The sequence below is a fragment of the Ascaphus truei genome, chromosome 1 (genome assembly GCF_040206685.1).
Source record: "Ascaphus truei isolate aAscTru1 chromosome 1, aAscTru1.hap1, whole genome shotgun sequence".
Taxonomy (NCBI): Eukaryota; Metazoa; Chordata; class Amphibia; order Anura; family Ascaphidae; genus Ascaphus; species Ascaphus truei.
Genome location: NC_134483.1, coordinates 121,623,491 through 121,643,779, shown reverse-complemented (window position 1 = coordinate 121,643,779; position 20,289 = coordinate 121,623,491). Strand labels below are relative to the sequence as shown.

The 20,289-nt window shown below is 37.0% G+C and overlaps 1 protein-coding gene across 1 annotated transcript in view; it reads left to right on the top strand.

The window, feature by feature from the left end:
* CPLX1 (complexin 1) overlaps positions 1-19,951 on the top strand; it is a 344,241-nt gene extending 324,290 nt beyond the window's left edge. Inside the window, exon 4 of the mRNA XM_075594327.1 lies at positions 17,134-19,951. Coding sequence (XP_075450442.1) covers positions 17,134-17,331 — 198 coding nt within the window. The 3' untranslated portion in view covers positions 17,332-19,951. The remainder of the gene's footprint in view (positions 1-17,133) is intronic.
* The last annotated feature ends 338 nt before the right edge of the window (positions 19,952-20,289 follow it).

Here is a 20,289-nt window from a genome sequence, read left to right as displayed (position 1 = left end):
TGACAGACACACTACAGTAGGTGAATTTTTCTGCCATCTCTCTGCACCATACTATACTTTACTATTATCATGCAGTTTTGAGTGCACATAATTGTTGTCTTTTCTTTCCCTCTTTCTTTGGAGGGAAAACTAATTTTGCTTTAATCCTTATTCCCCTAGTGCACCTTACTGCTACTCAGTTATTGGCAGAGCGGGTAGATTATTTTGTTCATCTGGGAATCAAAAGGGTAAATCGTCAGAAAAGAAATAAATAAAATAAATAGAATTAGACAATAGGCCGTTAGAAAAAAATCACTGCAGAGGGTTCATGATAGAATGCCCTTACTGCCTTAAGGAATTTACTGTAAATACCAAAGTTTTCTAGAGTTTTAAACATACAGTAACATGCCCACCGAACACGTTTTCTGTATCTTATCCGAGAAGTAGAGAGGGATTTTTCATAAAATTTGCATAGTGGATAAGATCTTAAGTACATCTCATATTGTTTAGGGCCTATTTACAAGGAATAAATCTGACCTGGGTCAGTGGGTATACTATCAGATAGGAAAACATGAAGATGCTGTAATAAAAATAGCAAGGAATAATAAGTATGTTAACCAATCTGATACTTCAGGGGTTAACATTGATTAGACCTTATGTTAAAAATGCATTGTGTTTATGACAGGCCAAGATCTTTCCTGTGCCTGTGCTGGTCTACAAAGAAGCTTAATTGGTGGGTTGGTGGTGGTGGGGGGAGAGGGGGGGAAATGATGGTCCACTACATGTGAAATATGTGTAGTTTAGAATGCTTGGGACAATAGCCAGATCCTGAGCTGTTAGCCTCAAAAAAATCTGTAACATTAGTACAATCATTCCTCTTATTGTGACTTCAAATGATGTGTATGTGACAAATATGTATATAAACACTCAATAGTGACTGTATACAGTATACGCCAAGTAATATGTATGTTCAATGCCATAGTGACCATGGCTAAATAGTGCAAAAGGAATATATATATATATATATATATATATATATATATATATATATATGTATATATAGTAGTTTATTATCAAGCTTCTAAACTAATCTACATTCATATAATTATTATTAAGTTTCATAGTTTATTATCTATCTAGTATACTTGTTCTGTTATTCTTAATTATTTTGTCCTTGGCATCTTTGTAGTTATTATTAAGAAAATTCAGTGATAGACAAATATATAGACATATATATATATATATATACATGTATGTATAAATCTTGTAGATCAATTATAACTAAATCGTTTGTTTTCAAACAGATTGATATATGAAATTAGCACCATTAGTTTTATACTGTAGGTTGTTTATAATGTCTAAATGTACCAAGGTTACATTTAATATATGTTGTCTTTTATACAATCATTTCTTCTTTTTTATGGTTATTCATGATATGACACAGTTTCATTAATTGTATTTTTAACTGTAGATTTTTGTTTTAATAAAATGCATGTTGTTGTATAATTACTACTAGCCATCATTATCCAGCACAGATGACCTAAACTAATCATTAAATACACTTATGTTAGCAATCTTTCAATTGGACTGAGGCATTATAAATAGCAAGCCATTACAAGGGTAGTCCATCCCCTGATGAAATCCGCTGAGTCGGAAGAAACGCGTAGGGTCACGTGGTCAATGAACTACGTTGGTGGAGCAGTTCAGACGCCAGAAACCAAACACCAGCAAGGAAGTTCCCTGAATCTTTCCTAAGAGGAGCCGTGCTGAACAGGAACTGCAGGCTGCTCATTCGGGTTGCCGGAGAGACGCTGAGACGTGACACCAGCAGCAGTGAAGCCTTGCAGTTCATACAGCGAGACGGGACGGAAGGAACTTACCACAGTCTGATACATCTTGGCGCATGGGCCTGTCCCATACAACGCTTATATTTTATTGGCAAAGTGTGTGTGCATTTGTCTTTGTTCGTGTAAATTAAAACCTTTAATATTGGATTTTACACATGGATCGGACGCTTTTCCTCTTTCTTTTTTTCACAAATAGGTGCCGCATTCAAATTAACGCAAGAAAGATAAAATGATACACAAAACCAGAAATAAAGGTAAATAATAACCTCTGGCGGTGCTACCGACCCAAGAACTAAATATAACAAAAAGAGAATAGAAGGTCAAAAATGGAGCACTCAAAACGTATGTGATGAATAATAGAAAAATGGATTTAATTAGCAATGAAAAATTAAAACAAATGATACACACCTAAACACATATCACATATGAGTAATTGCTGTTACATAAACCCCAAGAAAAAAACCCCAAGAAACAATAAAATTGGAAAAGCCCAAATATAAGTTAGAGTCCTGATGGAATGAAACAAATCCAGGGGAAAGATAATTCCCCTTCAAATGTAAAAATGATCGGCCGATCAGAATATAAATGGACTCAAAATAATAGGAATAACCAATATAAATCAGAGACCTACATGTGAAGCAGATAGAATTAATTGACTAAATGCTACAAAATAAACACATGAAAGAACAGATAAAGATAAATACTAACATGGGGTAAAAGGGTATACAGTGTAAACAGCAAAAAACCTAATTTGCTAAAGTAAAGATGGCAAGTAACATATCAGAAGCCATTTAAGTGTGGTTAGAAGATCCTAAGGATGCCAAAATGTATGTTTTACTATAGTTTTACTATAAGCCTGTCACGGTAGCTAGTACAGGGTTATAATAATACACCAAATATCTCTGGGTTGAATTGAACACAACTAAGATACTGCTGCGGCACATTTGAGTCTAACACATCGCCGTTTTTTCCCTGGCTTTTTCCTGGAATGCGACGCACTTCACCTGGAGCATGCCGCATTCATTTTGCGTTCCCAGCCGCAGGTCATGCGCGGGTCATGTGCGGTTGACGCGCGGTTGATGCGTTTATTGAGAATGGTTCGGATTTATTAGGTTGCAATTCTGCGCATGTCCGCCAGATGGCAGATATTCATGAATTGTAATGCACATGCGCTTCAATAATGTGTCGACTTGCAGGTGTTTCGTTTAAAAAAGATACCACAGTGTGCTATTGTAACTTGGCCTTGAGACTGAAGGAAGAGGTTGCAAAAATGTATCAATTTAGGCTTTTCATATTAAAGAAAGACAAAGACCAGTTTCAGTTTCAGTATTCTCCAGAGACCCGCCCGCCATGAGTGTTGAAGTGCAGCCCGTTTTCCAAACACCCGACAGAAGTTACGCGTATTTGATATGGGCCGCGATTAATGCAACAGATGATAAGATGGCAAACGTTGTTCAAATTTATCAGTATTTTATCGAAAACTATGACTTTTACAAATTTTCGCCAGCTCCTCATACGTGGAAGCGTGCAATAAGGAAAAGGTTATGTAGCGATCCCTGTTTTTATCGTATTGAGCCACAATTTGTTGGAGGGTATTGGTGTGTATCACCGGCTTTTTCCTGTATCTATGTTCATGCAGACGGCAAAAGGCGAAGGGTCGTGTTAAAACCAACTAAGAAACGACAGTCGCTGCCAAGCAATGCAACAGCACCGGCTTCCAATGACGGTCGCGCCGTCAGTGACAACCCTAAGCCTGAGCCGGATTTCGCGTGCAGTTTCAATCAAGCTTGCATGTACCTAAGCAATTTCCAGCCTCATCAGCTGACTACAGGTGGACTAGTCCCGCTGCAAACTATTGACGTGGATGATCAAGAACGCTGGACTGGCAGTGGACCGGCACCAGCGCCAGCTGAATGGGAAATTCTATGGTGAGTATTGTTGCCGTATTATTTTCTGTTTTTTTTATTTTGACAATACAGTATCAATATCGGTGTAGATTCAAAAGTCAAGCGATTCTCCTGTAAGCAATATTATTGGTTGAGCAGCTTCTACAGTACTGTACTGCAGATACTGAACTATTGGTGGAACGCTAGGTGCATGCGCATTGGAACCTTCTTGAAACGCATACAGTATGCGTGTCATTACATCGACGGTAGGCGCATGCGCATGTGAACAGGAGACGCCCCCCGAGAAAATTATTGGTGGGACTGGCTGGGAACTTTTTTAGACCATTACAGTAAAACTTTTCTTTTTGTTTTTCCTCAGAAAAGAAAACGGCTAATGGAGGAATTTCGATGGATAATATCGCTTTGAGTAACAATGCCTGCACATTGCTGAATCGGATTTAAAAACCGACGTACTGGAGTCTACAGTTTAGTGGCTGATGTACACTATGCTGATGTTTTTTTTATAAATAGTATACTGTGTAATAAACCCGAAAAAAATAAAAACTATGAATTTATTCTACATGTGTTACAGTACTGTACATACAGTATGTGTCTTCTATACAACCAGTACATACAGTACAGTATTGTACTGCATGTGTCTTCTATTTTTTTTTAATACTCTTGTACTGAGCATGCCTACAGTATTCAGTACAGTGTGCCTGGACAGTAGTGTACATTCTAGAAACACTGTATTTTGTTACAGTAGCAAAGGAGCCAATGGAACAATGTAAAACAAATTAATATGTTCTTTTATTGGTGGAGTAAGTACAAAAACATTTATTTACAAATACTGTACAATGTAGAAATATTTTAAGTGCACAGCAATTCAAAACATCAACAGGTGTATGGTTTACTGCTACAGTTGTGAAAACATTTATGCATAGAAAGTAAAAACATTTACAGTCAGTCAGTATGGTTTACAGTCACATGTTTTAAAAACAAATTCTTTATTCATAAAATATACAAACCGCAGCATCTCTTTTATCAAAGAATGTCAAAACATATACAGTGGGATGGTGTGCAAAACAGTCTGCACCAGTACAGTCCTCGAGGGCAGCAGACAGGCCCGGTTCAGGACAACCTTGAAAACCGTGCCTGTTTGAGGCCCTCAGGGACTGGAATTGTGCAGGTCCTGTGTGTGAGTACAGCAAGTTAAAACATTTCTGTCTAAATACAAGTTAAAAAACACACAACAACTTCTTCTTTATTTTAGTACAGCAGGTCAAAACATGTACAATACAGTTCAGCACAACAGTATGGTCTTACCTGTGATTAAAAAAATTCTTTATTCATAAAATACAGTATACAAAATGCAACATCTACTTTATTAAAGAAACATACAGTACAGTGGGATGGTGTGCAAAACAGTCAGTCAGGCCTGCACCACTACAGTCCTTGAGGGCAGCAGACAGGCCCGGTTTTCAGGACAACCTTGAAAACGTGCCTGTTTGCAGCCCTCAGGGACTGGAAATGTGCAGGTCCTGTGTGTGTGTACAGCAAGTTAAAACATTTCTGTATAAATACAAGTTAAAAAACACACAAAAACATCTTCTTTATTTATGTTCAGCAGGTCAAAACATGTACAGTACAGCACAGTTCAGCACAACAGTATGGTCTTACAGTTCCTGTGATTAATCCAGAAAGTCCACCACATTGTCCGTCCATGGCCAATTCCTTGCATGGCGCAAAACGCCATTAATGCAGTCTCGAATGCCTTTCATTACATTATCTGTAATTGGATAAAAGCGCCGCATTTCATCCAGAATGTTCTTTCTGAAAATGGCAGGAAGCGCCTTCTTTACGTGATTTCCGTCGTAATTCACTTTGAAGGCCCAGTCGCAGTACAATGAGTAGGGAACATGGTGCTTAAAAAGTAACAAGGCATACTTGTGGGGTGCACCCACACTCATCACCCTATACTTCTCCCTGAGCGCTGGTGGCAGATCGCGCAGGGTGATGTCAGGCACCGTATCGATGCGAGCGAATGTAGGTCTTCTACGAGCGGGTGTGCTTGAGGCAACGGGCAATGGTAGGTTGTCTGGGAGGAAGCTTTCCTCCGGTCTTGGTCGCCGTATTGTCTCCTGTCGTGGTCTTGACGGGGTTGTCATGTCCTCCTCAACGGCATACATGTACACTACATCTTCTGGTGGAGGGGGTGCGCTTGGTGATGGAAGGGGGTCGATGCTCCCATTCATCACATCCATGTCACCCCCCTGCTCTGGCATCGGGGAAACAGGGGCATTAATACCGAGCAAACGATGTATACCCGCTATGTCAGCCTCTATCTTCTCCATCCGTCGATCCATCCATTGATCCATATCTAGCATCCGTTGATCCATATGTAGCATTGTCTCCAGAAGCAGATCTAACTTTGCTAGCACAATAGAGTTCCTGGGGAGATCCACACTTATCCCATTCAGCATCCGGTCTAACGAGCTGCTTCTTGTGCATGGCGTGTGGACATCTGGGTGGATAGGGGAAACGGAGGATGAGATGGTGGTTCTATGGAAAGAAGCGGCAGCGACATCGAAGAAGGGTGGAAGAGGTGACCTGTGGATATCCAGTAGAGGAGAAGCGGCAGCGTCGTCGAAGAGGGATGGAGAAAGTGGCCTTTGGATTTCCGGGCGAGAAGCAGAGTTATCTAAGAGCAAAGGAGAAAGTGACCCGTGGATTTCAGAGGCAGCAGGGTCGTCGGAGAGAACCGGAGAAGATGGCCTGTGGGTTTCCGGGAGGGCGGCGACAGCGTCGAGGATTAGGGGTGGAGAAGACAGGCTGAAGATTTCCGGGACAGCGGCGGCAGAGTCGTCGAAGCGTATGGGAGGTGGTTGTCTACGGGTTCGATGGGTTGGCTGCCAATCGTTTTGTGTCGAGAGTACATCACCGTATATCATCTTGACATAATAAGGCTGACGTCTATGAAAACCCTTAGCCTTTGGGGTCAGCAGAAGGTTTTCTTTATTGGCCTTAGCCTGTCGCTTTTGCCTTGGCGTGGAAACGGCAACCGCCTTTCGCTTTTTCTGCCTGACAGGCAGAGGCGAGAGGGTTCCTGCGTCTGTAGCATCGGGGTTGCTCCATGGAAGCAGGTGGCAGAATGCAGTACAGTATCTGGACCTGGGCAAGTTCAGATAAAGATCATCGAGTGGTGGGCTATGCAAAGTGTGTAACCTTTTATGCATGGCGGCGAGGTACAGGTGCTGAAAGTGGGCGTACTCTAATGTGAGTCATTAACGTATAAATACACCATCCATTTGTGGATTCACTGCACATTGAATACACATCGACTAAACATCGAATATACATTCTTGTGTATGTATTTCTTTCTACTCGCAGCAATGGTTGTTAAAAAGATTTCCAAGGATCTCAGCATGCAAATTAAGGAGATGTACACGAGCGGACACCGAATTGCTGCTATCCAACGCTGGTTAGCTACTTCTGTGCCAGCAACCACCGTGAGGTATCATGCACACGGAAAAAACAGAGAACGCAAAAGGGCACCAAGGGTAACTAACGCGTAAGTATATTTATAAAACTTTGATAAAAAATTTTGATCCAAAAATATACTGTACCCTGCAGCCCCCTACCCCAGTACTGTATCTAATATTTTTGTTTTATATTACAACAGTATATATGTTTTGTATATTTATATTACAACAGTGTATATATTTCGTATATTGATATTTATATTACAACAGTGTATATATTTTGTATATTTATATTTATATTACAACAGTGTATATATTTTGTATATTTATAGTACAACAGTGTATATATTTCGTATATTTATATTTATATTACAACAGTGTATATATTTCGTATATTTATATTTATATTTATATTACAACAGTGTATATATTTTGTATATTTATATTTATATTACAACAGTGTATATATTTTGTATATTTATATTTATATTACAACAGTATATATATTTTGTATATTTATATTTATATTTCAACAGTTTTATATTGCTGCATACTGTATTAATAGAACAATATATTGTATCCTCTTGATCTACTGTCTCTAATTTTTTTACTTACCAAAAAGGACGAGTTGTTGAAAGGCATAATGAGTTTTTGGAACGATGTACTCACCGTGGAACGCTGCAATAAATATATAGACCATATTGCCACTGTGTTGCCCATTGTCATCGCGCGTAATGGGCAAGCATCAGGAAAGTAGTACTGTGCTGTAGTATTGTAAGTACAGTATGATACAGGTAAGTATGGCACAGATTTTTTTCTTTCCCAATAGTCAGAGTATACAGTAGTTACAGTTTTTTCTTTACAGAGAGAGCAGCACCAGCCATCAGGATACAGTACATAGTATTTAACAGTAGTCAGAGTACAGTATACTGTAGTTCCAGTATAGACTAGTTTGACAGTACTACAGTAACTGCCTACTAACTGCTCAATTTTTTTCTTTCCAGAGAAAGCAGCACCAGCCATCTACAGTAGTACTACACATCACACAATGCCATAATACAGTACGCACATAACTGCACTAATTTTTTGTTTTCTTGTCGTTTCAGGAAAAAAGGGTTGCCTGGGGGGAGATGGGGTTTTGTGTCCAGTCTAATCTGTTTGTACAGTAAAATGTACAGTATATAAACAGCAGTAATGATGTACACAAAACCTCTCCTCTCTCAATGAACTACTGTACTGTACACAGAATTAGGAACAAGATAAAGACGGAAAAAACAATATTACTATATATATATATATATATATATATATATATATATATATATATAATATTCTTATAAATGTGCATTATTCATGTTTCCCCTTGTTTTAGAAATGTTTTCTAAATGTTTATCCAATTTCAATCTGCCAAAAGAACTTAATAAAGACTGCATTATGTATTATTCATGATTACTTTTATATTTCTATTTTTTGGTTCCTGATAAAATAAAATAAATATTTATTCACATTCCTGCTAGTCATAATCATTTACAACAACCACAACCCCCCCCCACCCCTACAGTACACCAATGAATCAGTTAATGTTTTTTTAACTCTCAATTGTCACAATGCTGTGCAAAATCAGATTTACATTTCAAAATCGAGAAGGGATTTTCCAAAGCGTTACCGTTAACTAAGCCTCAAAGGGTTGGTAGTGGGGGGTGGGGTGAGTCATGTGCAGTAATCAGCTAGCTCCCATCTCAAAGAGGATTACACAATGGCAATATTCTGAAAATTAACGACTCTGTGGGGAGGGAGGTTGGGGGACTCATGCGCAGTAAGAAGCAAGCTCCCATCTCTAAAAGGATTAGAGTACACGCAGGCGCAGTGAGGGGATTGATGCTTGGCTAGGGACGGATTAAAAACACAATGACTAACTAACTTCAGAAAATGAATGACTCTGTGGAGTGTCTGTCGATAAGAGTTTGTGTGTGCGTGGGGGAGGGATGAAGGATTAGTTGTGCAGCAGTTCAAAGAAATAACATACTGTACTGTAGAGTACAGTCATTTCAAAAGGCAGTTCATCATAATACTGTAAATTGATCACTACACACCCCAAATACAGTACATCTAAAGCACACAAATCAACCATGTGCAGGCAAACGCACAGATTTAATATCGTAATATGAAGATTGTTTTTGCAGGCTTGTAGATAAAATAACAGTTAAAAAACCATAATTAAAAAAAAAATTTGGGGGCACTCAAGCAAGCAGTGGTGGGTGAAGTTAGAGGCACATCTCAAAGAGAATTACACGCAGGCACAGTGAGGCTTTGTAGGTCGGCTATGGACGGATTAAGAACACAATGGCAAGATTCAGAAAATTATCGACTCTGTGGAGGGGGGGTGGGTTACTCATGCGCAGTAAGCAGCTAGCTCCCATTTCAAAGAGAATTACACGCAGGCGCAGTGAGGCTTTGTAGGGCGGCTATGGACGGATTAAGAACACGATGACAAAATTCAGAAAATTAACAACACTGTGGAGAGGGGGGGGGTTGGATGACTCATGCGCAGTAAGCAGCTAGCTCCCATCGCAAAGAGAATTACACGCAGGCACAGTGAGGCTTTGTAGGTCGGCTATGGACGGATTCAGAACACAATGGCAAGATTCAGAAAATTAACGACTCCGTGGAATTTCAAATCCTTGAGCTAGCATTCATGGGGGAGGGGAGCTACAGGGTACAGCTGCATGAAGTTCAAAGCTAAAGACATACTTTGATTTCAAAAGGCAGTTCATCATAATAATACAACCCCAAATACAGTACATAAAAAGCACACAAATCAACCATGTGAAGGGTCGCAGTCAAAAGCTACAGCACAGATTGAATATCGTAATACAGTAAGATGGGTTTTGCAGTCTCTTGTGGAGAAGAAAAAAAAATGTTTAATTTTTTTTTGGTCACTCACTCAGGCAAGCAAGCAGTGGTGGGCGAAGTAAATTCCTGCTGTCAAGCAGGAATGTGATTGAAACCAGACACACGTTCAAAGGAATGGTGTGGGAGAGATGTACTGCATTGCACAGAAGATAAGAAGTTGAAATACCCTGAAGTGCAGTTAATTATCCTGAGTGAGGGAAGAGCGCTGTATATGCCGAAATGTGACACTGTTACAGTACTGTACACGCCTATGCGTTTCAACAATTTTCAAATGAGACATACTGTACAGCAGCACAGCACTGCAAGTGCATGTATACTTTAAATATGCAAATTTACAATTACTGCGCACGCACACACAGACTGTGTACTGACGTACTGCTGCGGCCGAGTTTATTCGAGCATTTGCCCGTTCTCGGCCGCAGCAGTAACCTGGCGCGCGCCGGAGGGTGCCGGGCGCGCGCCATAGCAGCGGAAGAGCGCCCTCCGATCGGGGCACTCTCCCTCCCGCTGCCGGGTCCGCCGGGTCCCCCGGAACCCCCTGCCGCCGTCCCCCACATCGCGGGACACCAGGGCACGCGTGCAGGGGGCGCAGGCTCCCGATGACGCGTGACCGCGCATCGGTGATGCGCGGCACGCTGAGGGAGTGCGGCTAGCACGCCGGGGCATCCCCCGGCTTGCGGTGCTAGCCGTGCTGCAATAAAGTGTGTCGGTAGTGTAGGTTGAACCGCGAAGGTATTAGACTTCCAAGACAACAGCTCGCAAACGCCCCCCTGAGATTTTACAAGGTATTGCAGACAGCGAGAATAAAATGCTAATATCACGAGCGCGAAAATAACGCAGTTCACTCCGGGCGAAAACGACAAAAAAACGCACCTAACCGGGATAATCTGAGAACCGCGGATCTAGCCAACTTAGACTCAGATCGGCCGCCACTGTATGATAAATTAAGTTTATTCCTTAAAGAAGGTGAACACAAGATTGCACAAATAACATACAGAATATGGACACTTACTCAGGGTTTAGGGCAATGAAGCAATCAGGATCTGGATTGGCAATTCATTCACGATACAGGATACAAAATGAAGTCACAGCGAAGACTCTTTGACACCAAAACCAAAGGACTTAATGCGGACATGGGTTTTCTCACACCCTGTCAAAATTGTTTGTAATTATCCTGCTTGCCTCTATTCTTATCCACACGTCCTCTCCCCCATTCCCCCACAGCATCCCTCCCCCTCCACACCTTTCTTTGTCACCCTCCCCTGGCTTCAAACACTTTTAACACCCTACCTTATCTACAGTACATATCTGGTTTTTTTTTTGTTTGTTTTTTTCTCTCTACACTGTTTTAGCCATAGATTCCTGTGTATATCAGTATTGCTGACCTGAAGAAGAGAGGAGAACTCTCGAAAGCTTGTCCTATGACATAAATTGTTAGTCTAATAAAAAAGGTATCACCTAATACTGAAGAACTCATTTATTCTGCACTATATATATATATATATATATATATATATATATATATTGCTTGCGTCATTCATTTAACATCGCCGGAAGAAGAGATCAGTGCATCTTGAAAGCTCGCAAAAATAAAAGCATATACATATATATCAGAGGTATCAGTACCGTGTTAGCTGAGCTTCAATAATCAAAAAATAAATAGATGATACCGTTCTGTGGCTAACGAAATGCTTTTATTTGTGCGAGCTTACGAGATACACTGATCTCTTCTTCCGGCGATGTTAAATGAATGAAGCAAGCAAAGGGTATACTTAAAAACAGTGTCTCTTGGAATGTTATCTGTGCTTGTCCTTCCCCTGGTGTGGATGAGATTTATGGCTAGGGTTGTTAAATGGTTCCTGAAAGTAAGTGATGTAAGAGTGTGTGTATATCTGTGTGAATATAAATGAATGGAGTGCCCACAGTGTATACAGTGCTTTACACACCCCTTTTCTTCTTGCTCCCGGAAGAAGCCTTACGGCGAAACGGCCGTTGGAGTACCTATACCCCTCACTTTCCTGTGTCCCATTGCTGCACCGTGCTGACCATCTCCTTGTTTGGAGCTTTGATGCTGTTTTGTCCGGTCTCTGTTACTGCTGTATAATTGCTGGCTGATGCTAACAGTGAGCGGGATGCCGGGGGCTTGCATTGTCTCTTACTTACCTCTGTCTTGGACTCCCCTTCTCCTCTGGATGTCTGGTGCAGCGTCATAGCAAGTATCTGGACATTTCCTTGCTCCACAGTAGCCTTTGGGACACTATCATTTTTGTCTGCCACAGCTTATATCAGTTACACCTAGCTGTGGCATTAGGGAGTTCTTTTCTCATGTTTTTCTCCCTTGTTTTCTCTGCTGACTCATTGTTTCCATTTTAGTCTTTGAGGGGACCCCACCTCTGCATAATTTAGACATTTATTTTCTGTCTTTCTCTGGCTCTTTATTATAACTGCCAGGGTTTAGCCACCACCTTCTGGCTACACAGCATCTAGGGTATTCATTTATTATATTTTCATTGTTGCTCTTTTTTCTGTGTTTACTTGGGTTTGTGTAGATATTGTTTTTTTTCAGTCATTTGTATTATCATGTGTTGCTGATCGGCCGATCTCCATTGCATTTCCAGGGGAAACTTTTGCCCCTGGATTTGCATTATCATACCTATGTATTTTGCAAGTTACATATTTTGGGTCTCTACATTTTTATTGTGTATTCTTTGGTTAAGCAGTGTTCATTTAGTATGTGTTTAGGTATATTTTAATATTATTTTTGTGTTTTGTATTTAATAAAATCCATTTTGTACTTTCACATATTTTTTGTGTGCTTTCAACAAACCCTCTTTTTCTTTTTGTGTTCTTATATCATATTGGGTTGTTAGCACCGCCAGAGGGTAAATTTAACCCCTACATCTGGCCTAGTGATTTATTTTGATCTATGGGGGATGGTTTTGATTGCGGCACCAACTCTGTGTGTTTGTTATATATATATTTATATTTATGTTTTATTTATTATATATATATATATATATATATATATATATATATATATATATATATATATTATTTTTCCCGGCTTGGTAGAATGCCACATGCAGATATTGAGAAATGGTCACTCATTTGGTATTTTTTTTATCAGTGAATGAATTCAAATAAAATATGTTCTAAACATATAAACATTGTTTCCTGATTGGTCCAAACTTAATTTCTTTTTTACATTTGTAATTATTCCTGGCACAATGATTCTCTATGCCGTAGGCCATACAATGTAATTATTATTGCAACCTTTCTTTTTCATTTTTATTGTGAGAACAATTTCACCCAGTACCAGTTTGCTTATTTTATAATTACATTGGGCAAATTACTGACTCTTTATTTTTTATGAAGTGCTATACTTGTACCGATTGAAAACACATTTTAATCTAATCTGAAATCTGTTCATAAATGTGTCTATCCATGCATGCCAATATACAGTATATAGAAAAAAAAAAAAACTAATATATATATATATATATATATATATATATATATATATATCAAAAAATAAATAGATGATACCGTTCTGTGGCTAACGAAATGCTTTTATTTGTGCGAGCTTTCGAGATAGCCACAGAACAGTATCATCTATTTATTTTTTGATTATTGAAGCTCGGCTAACACGGTTCTGATACCTCTACATGGATATATATATATATGTATATATATATATATATATATATATATATATATATATATATATATATATATATATATATATAATAAAAAGATCACTTGTGAGCACATTCACATGTCTTAGGCAGGTCTGCAACCCTGCCTATATGCAATACAGTGGAGGTTTCTTGTTGCCTTTTTCACCCACCATAACTTAAAATGTGATGGTATATATATTTACCAATATAAATACCTTTTACCAATATAAAACCAATATATATATATTTATATATATATATATATATTGGTAAAACGTACTGTACATACAGTACTGTAAATGGTACAGCAATCTTTTATCAAGTATTTATAACATATGAACATATACTTTCAGCTATCAAAGTAAAACAAAAACTGGACTACAGTATGTAAAAAGTGAAGTTATTTTATCAAGAGTCAGTCATTCCAGACAATTCAGGTACATTGCTAAAAAAGAGAAAGTAACAATGAATGATATATTTCCTTACAGCTGCAATGACTACATTGTAGCTTTGTGCAGTATTTAGTTCATTTGATGGTCTTTAACTTGACCCATTACTCAGTGTCATAAACCTTCCTTTTATGCATTAAAAAAAACCTGAGGTACTGTGTGTGACTTTTTCTTTGATTGAACTGCATGATTAAGTGAAGCATTGGGTGAATGTAATAGAGAACACTCCAAACAGCCATGAATATGAATCAGCGATGAACATAGCTTGAGTCCAATAATTGATGTCTTTATTATAACTGGGTGACATTTTTCTCTGATCGGAGAGAAAAAATATTATTGACCTTTTATTAATGGAACTTCAGTCAAGTCACTAAAGGTCATACTAGATGCTCCTCCTACAACACAGAGTGAGTCTTTGGTAATATTAAGGTTTTTTTTTGTATTAGTCTCCAGGCTGCAGAACAGGGACAAAATGTGGACAAAACACTGTAGCAGGTTTAGCAAAGAAAAAAAACCTAGATAGATAGCAGCTTGCTTGTTTCCTTTGATACATCCTCTGCAATTCTATTTTGAGACTTTGATATATACAGGTATACTTATGGGTACATTAATTACAAATTTTAAACTATTTCTTTTATTACGGAAGTTCTGGCATTTACAATAATTAACATTGGAAGCACAATTTACAATATTGTTTTTTTGAATTGTTTCGAAACAGTACAGTATTTGCAAGACTACCAATTACAAATTACCCTTCAAGTTCTCATTCCCATTTGAATTTGTTAGTCCTCTTTCTAATTAAAAATAATATTTTTAGTTACATTTTTTATTTAATTTCTACTATAGTAGTTCTATCAATATTGGCTAACTGTGCCTATAGCCAAGCATATGTGAGTATGGAAATTATGTGCCAAGTTGCTATTCCCAATTCGCGGTTTGACTTTCTTTTCCCAATTGAAAAGTTGATAAACATTTACAAAAATTCAGTAACGTTCTCAGAAATTACAAAAAGGATTTTGAGTGTGGTGGAGTCATTCTGACATGATTTATCATGTGCAAAAAAATAAATTGCCCAAAACTGCACCACTGAGGGAATAATTACAGTAGCTCTGCTACATCTGTACTTACCCCTTCAACTATAATATACTGTTTTTTCTACAGTATTTTGCTTTGTTCAACTTGTCTAAAACATTAATTATTGTTACTTGTGTACAGTATATCCTTAATAAATGTGTAAGACGGGCAATTGATTTTGTTGAATAGTTATTTTGACCTATAAATTCATTGGTTACTCTATTCACCAATATAATCTGAAAATAATAGTGGGTTTTTGTAAAATACGTGGCTTTGTTTAAAAAATTTTTATAAAATAAGCCACACAATCAACCAATAAAAATGTTTAGCATGCTGATTATCCAATTGTTTTGCATTCCCTGGTTCATTATAGTTTACCTATTGATGATTGTAGTTCACCTATTGATGACTGTGATTCCAAGATATATAAAGATACATTTAATAATAAACAGTTATATTTTTAATGAAATAAAGTGTTTTGAATTGTTACATATTGGTGCATCTGTGCTTCAACTACTATACTGTAATGCCGACGGTTATTCTAACACAAACCAGTGGCAATCGCCAAAAAGACCCAGATACATGCTGGGTCTAGTTTAAGGCAAGTTTAAGGCATTTCTGCATTGACTAATGGCCCATCAGATTAACAGTAGGGGTCCCTGGCAGTCCCATTCAAACGAATTGGACTACCAGGGACCCCTGCTGTATTAATCCGATGGGTCATTAGTCAATGCAGAAATACCTTAAACTAGCCAGGTTACACCCAGCATGTACCCAGCATGTAACCGGGCTAGTTTAAGGCAAGCTTTAGAATAATCGTTGTCTCGTCTGTACCTACATTTTGAAGAAGCAAGGCAGATAATACAAATATTGTCATGAAAATGGTAGCATGAAGCCTTATCGCATTGTTTATCTGAAGTGTATCAAGAAAATAGTGCAACCCCACATCTAGTCTCATAGCTGCTAGCGTCTACATGCTTCATAGGTTGCTTTTGTTTTACACACCAAAACTTATGGATTAGGAACTACAGGCAGTCCTTGGTTATCCATGAATTCCGTTCTGGAAGTAGTGTTGGATAGTGAAACTGTTGGAAAATGAGTCCCATGTTAATCAGTAGCGGTGAGCGTTGGATAACGCATTCAGGCAGTAAAAAAATGGCCCTTAGGGTTGCTTTGTAAAGCGTTGGATATGCCATTCGTTGTAAAGTGAAACATTGGATAACGAGGACTACCTGTATAATAGATTAGGTTGTACATGAATATTCTAGTATTGAAATGTAAATAGTATTGAGGTATTACTCCATGGCTTTTGAATACACAGGGAATCTATTTGCACTAATATCCACTAAGTGTGTATACGATATTCAATATTATCATAAACTAATGGCACACCCACTGTTATAAATTCACATAATTTGTTTTAGGTTTGTTGCAATTTCAGGTTACTCGAAGTGTGTCTTTTTAAACACTACACATTTCTTAGGATCTTTGATAAATCGTATCACTTAGATTTTATTACAACTGGAATTCACTCATACAGATTTGTTCAGTTCATGTACAAGGGTTAACATATCTAAAGATGTATATATTGATAGAAGGGGTCAAATTTCAGACTTATCCTGTAGCAGGTGTTTTTAATATTATATTTATTTCAGTGTCCCTATGTTTAAAAATTGAAATAAAGGTTGTTTTTTTTTTCATAGCAGGTTTGTTTCTTCAAGACGGCAAAAAAAAAAATTGAAAATAAATATATATATATAAATATATATAAATATTTGCACAATAAAATACTGATAGTCTGACATTATGTGTTGTTTTTTTAACAGTATGGCATAAAGAAGAAAGAAGAAAAAGAAGCAGAGGCACAAGCTGCAATGGAAGCTACAGCTGAAGGGAGTTTGACACGCCCAAAGAAGGCAATACCTGCTGGCTGCGGGGATGAAGATGAAGAAGAAGAAGAAAGTATTCTAGACACAGTTATTAAATATCTACCGGGTCCTCTTCAAGATATGTTCAAGAAATAAATCACAGTAGACTGTCAGACTGTTTTAACCATTAACAGAAAAGCAATGGATTTCCCATTATATAATGGGGAATTTCTGTATTGCCACATGCTACCTTCCCTCCCGTCTCTTTACCTTTGCTCACTATAGTCCCTTCCACTTTATTTTTTCCTTTCATTTTGTACATAGTCACATACAGTAGACACCTCTAAATGGATGTCAAGGTTGAGCTGCAGTCTACGCAACGTTATTATAAGCCATAGTACTATGTGTGTTAAATCTGGCAATTGTATACACAGATAAACAGAGAAGAAAATCAACTCATATTTGTTTCCACTGATGTTAATGTAGTGTTATTCAGTGGCAGTGAATTTTTTACTTTTAATTTGTTGTATCATTTGTGTTTATTTTGGAAATGAATGGCAACATTATTTGCCACATTATCATGGCAAATAAATTACCATAAAAGTGTCTTCTCATTAAAATGTAAATTGGCATATATTTGTGATTACATGACCCTCATAAATAAGAGAACATTCAGAAAATGAACCATGTGGAACTCCTTTCTCCAGGAATAGTAAACTGTAGACTAGCCTCTGTCTTTTTGGCTATTTAATACAACAATCATTCAACGGACTGAGAAATATGACTTTTGTATTTTGATAACCATAACAAGTTAATTTAAGCTAAAAATGATACAATAAACTGTAAATTACATTACTTTTATTTGGAAAAAATCAGTTCAAAATTATTTTTATTTGGCAAAATATATTATACAAGCAATGCATGTGATCTCTTTTTTTAGAGCAAATCAAAATTCTGTTAAACACTGAATAAATTATACCATAATTTTTATTTCAATAGTCATGTACTGTACTTTAATACTCGTCTAAGTACTGCATTTTATCTTCACACATAAAATACAATTTTTTATGTGTTCTAACCTCTGAATACAAGCTAATGCTAAATTCTGGTCAACATAAAAATCACTGTGTACAGATATATAAAATGCATATTGTATCACTAGCTAAAAAAAATTTTTTATATTTATTTATTATGCACCATATATTGTATTTATTAAGTTGAATCTGAAAAAAAGTATTTAAAGTAATATAATCAAAACAACTTTAACAAAAAGCACATATAACTGAATATTAGTTCTACTTTACAAGTAAACAGTCTGAAACAGTGTAATCAATAACCAAGAACTCTTATACAGATATACTGCTGACATTTTTCACAGTTCAAGGAACGTTTAGATTACAAATTTAGAAACTGAGATGCAATAGAGTAGTATGCTTGATGCTTGAACAGTAAGTTTTAGCATCAAGCATTGAAGTGAAAACTAATATTTATTGGTTTGATAATTCTCCAAAAAGGCTAGTTAACCTATTTATTCAGTATTGTAGTAGTAAAATATGCCTGTAGAACAAACCCAAAACAAGACAAATAATGACTCCAACATTTCAGTTACACAACCAACATTCACTATGAAAAATAAGGTGCTTCTCCATGCCACTGTACATGTATAAAACTGTAATATACTGTACATGTACTTTAAGTGAATAACACTTAATGATTATATCACACATTGCAATGTTTGCCTCTTAAATGCCTGTTAATAACATGTTTAATACACACGGAAAGTAAAGTAGAAAACAAACCATAAAGTAACTATTACTTATATAATAGTATAACTGCAGGCATTTCTTATTCCTGTTGTGTTTCAGAACCACTAGACAGATGTTTACAAATGTAACAGGAAGCTTACAAACAAGACCAAAGAGAAGCCTGGTTCATTTTTGTTTTATTCTGAATATCTCTGTCATGTTTCATAGTTTTCTGTCCATAAAATGTGTTTAATCTCAGGTAATTGAGGTAGTCTTTTGTATTTTTTTTTATTAGAAAAGAGATGCATTATATTAAACAAGACATAAAGTTCTACCAATAGAGTGCTTAAGTTTCACAAAGAAAAGGAAATCACATTCCTCTGGTTTTTGGAGGGTAAAGATTTAATAGATTAAATGTGGCATTGATTTTCATAAACTTACATCTACCTTTAGAGAAAGCCATATAAAATCAGACTGCAATATTAATTTTTAATGCTACTAAATGTAAAAGAGACAAGATCATGTATTAATTTGCACTGGAGTGTCTCAGTCTACGTTTACTGTATGTTAGTTTAGTGTTTTTCCCTTCTGTGTCAGAGTAAAACATATTAATGCTGCTCTACATGTCTCCTTTGACAAGCTTACTGATATAATGTCGTTGTGTAATGTTACAGATTTGCTATTGTGAACTAAATGTAATGTCTTATGTGTATGCTATGTTTGTACGTGTTTCCTCTCTGTTATTTGTGCACAGAGTTAGAAAAATGTTTTGGTAACAGTCTGAACCTGCTCAGTCATAATTTTGTGATTAGCTAAATCATTTTGTAATTTAATTGATCATATACTCTCACCAGATGCATGCTCCGATCTTCCAACCAACAACAGGAAGGCGTAGAGACTGTAAATGTAAACCTCATTTGTAATTTGCCTGCTTCCCTCCATTGCATGATATCGGTTAATAATCCAACTGTTCTTTTAAAATGGAATCACAGCCAATAAAAAATAAAGTGATTTCATATTTTTTCTTTTAACTTGTTTTCAATATATTTGTATAATTATAATAAATATGATATACCAGGTAAACCATTACTGTTTACAGGTATTCAGTGGGGCATCCGTGCTTCGGCAAATGCATAATCTATCATAATCACATTTTATATTCTTGGGAAACACTGGTACTCACACACCACACTTCTAATATAAAAGCCATGTAATGTATGATGAAATCCAAGCAGGCACTAATTTGGAAGAATATTCATTGAATACACTACAGTTGAAAATATATCAAATTATTTTTTTTGTCATCAAAAGTAAAACAAGCAAAAAGGTATATAATTTGTATGGTGCAATTCATGCAGACCCATGAAAT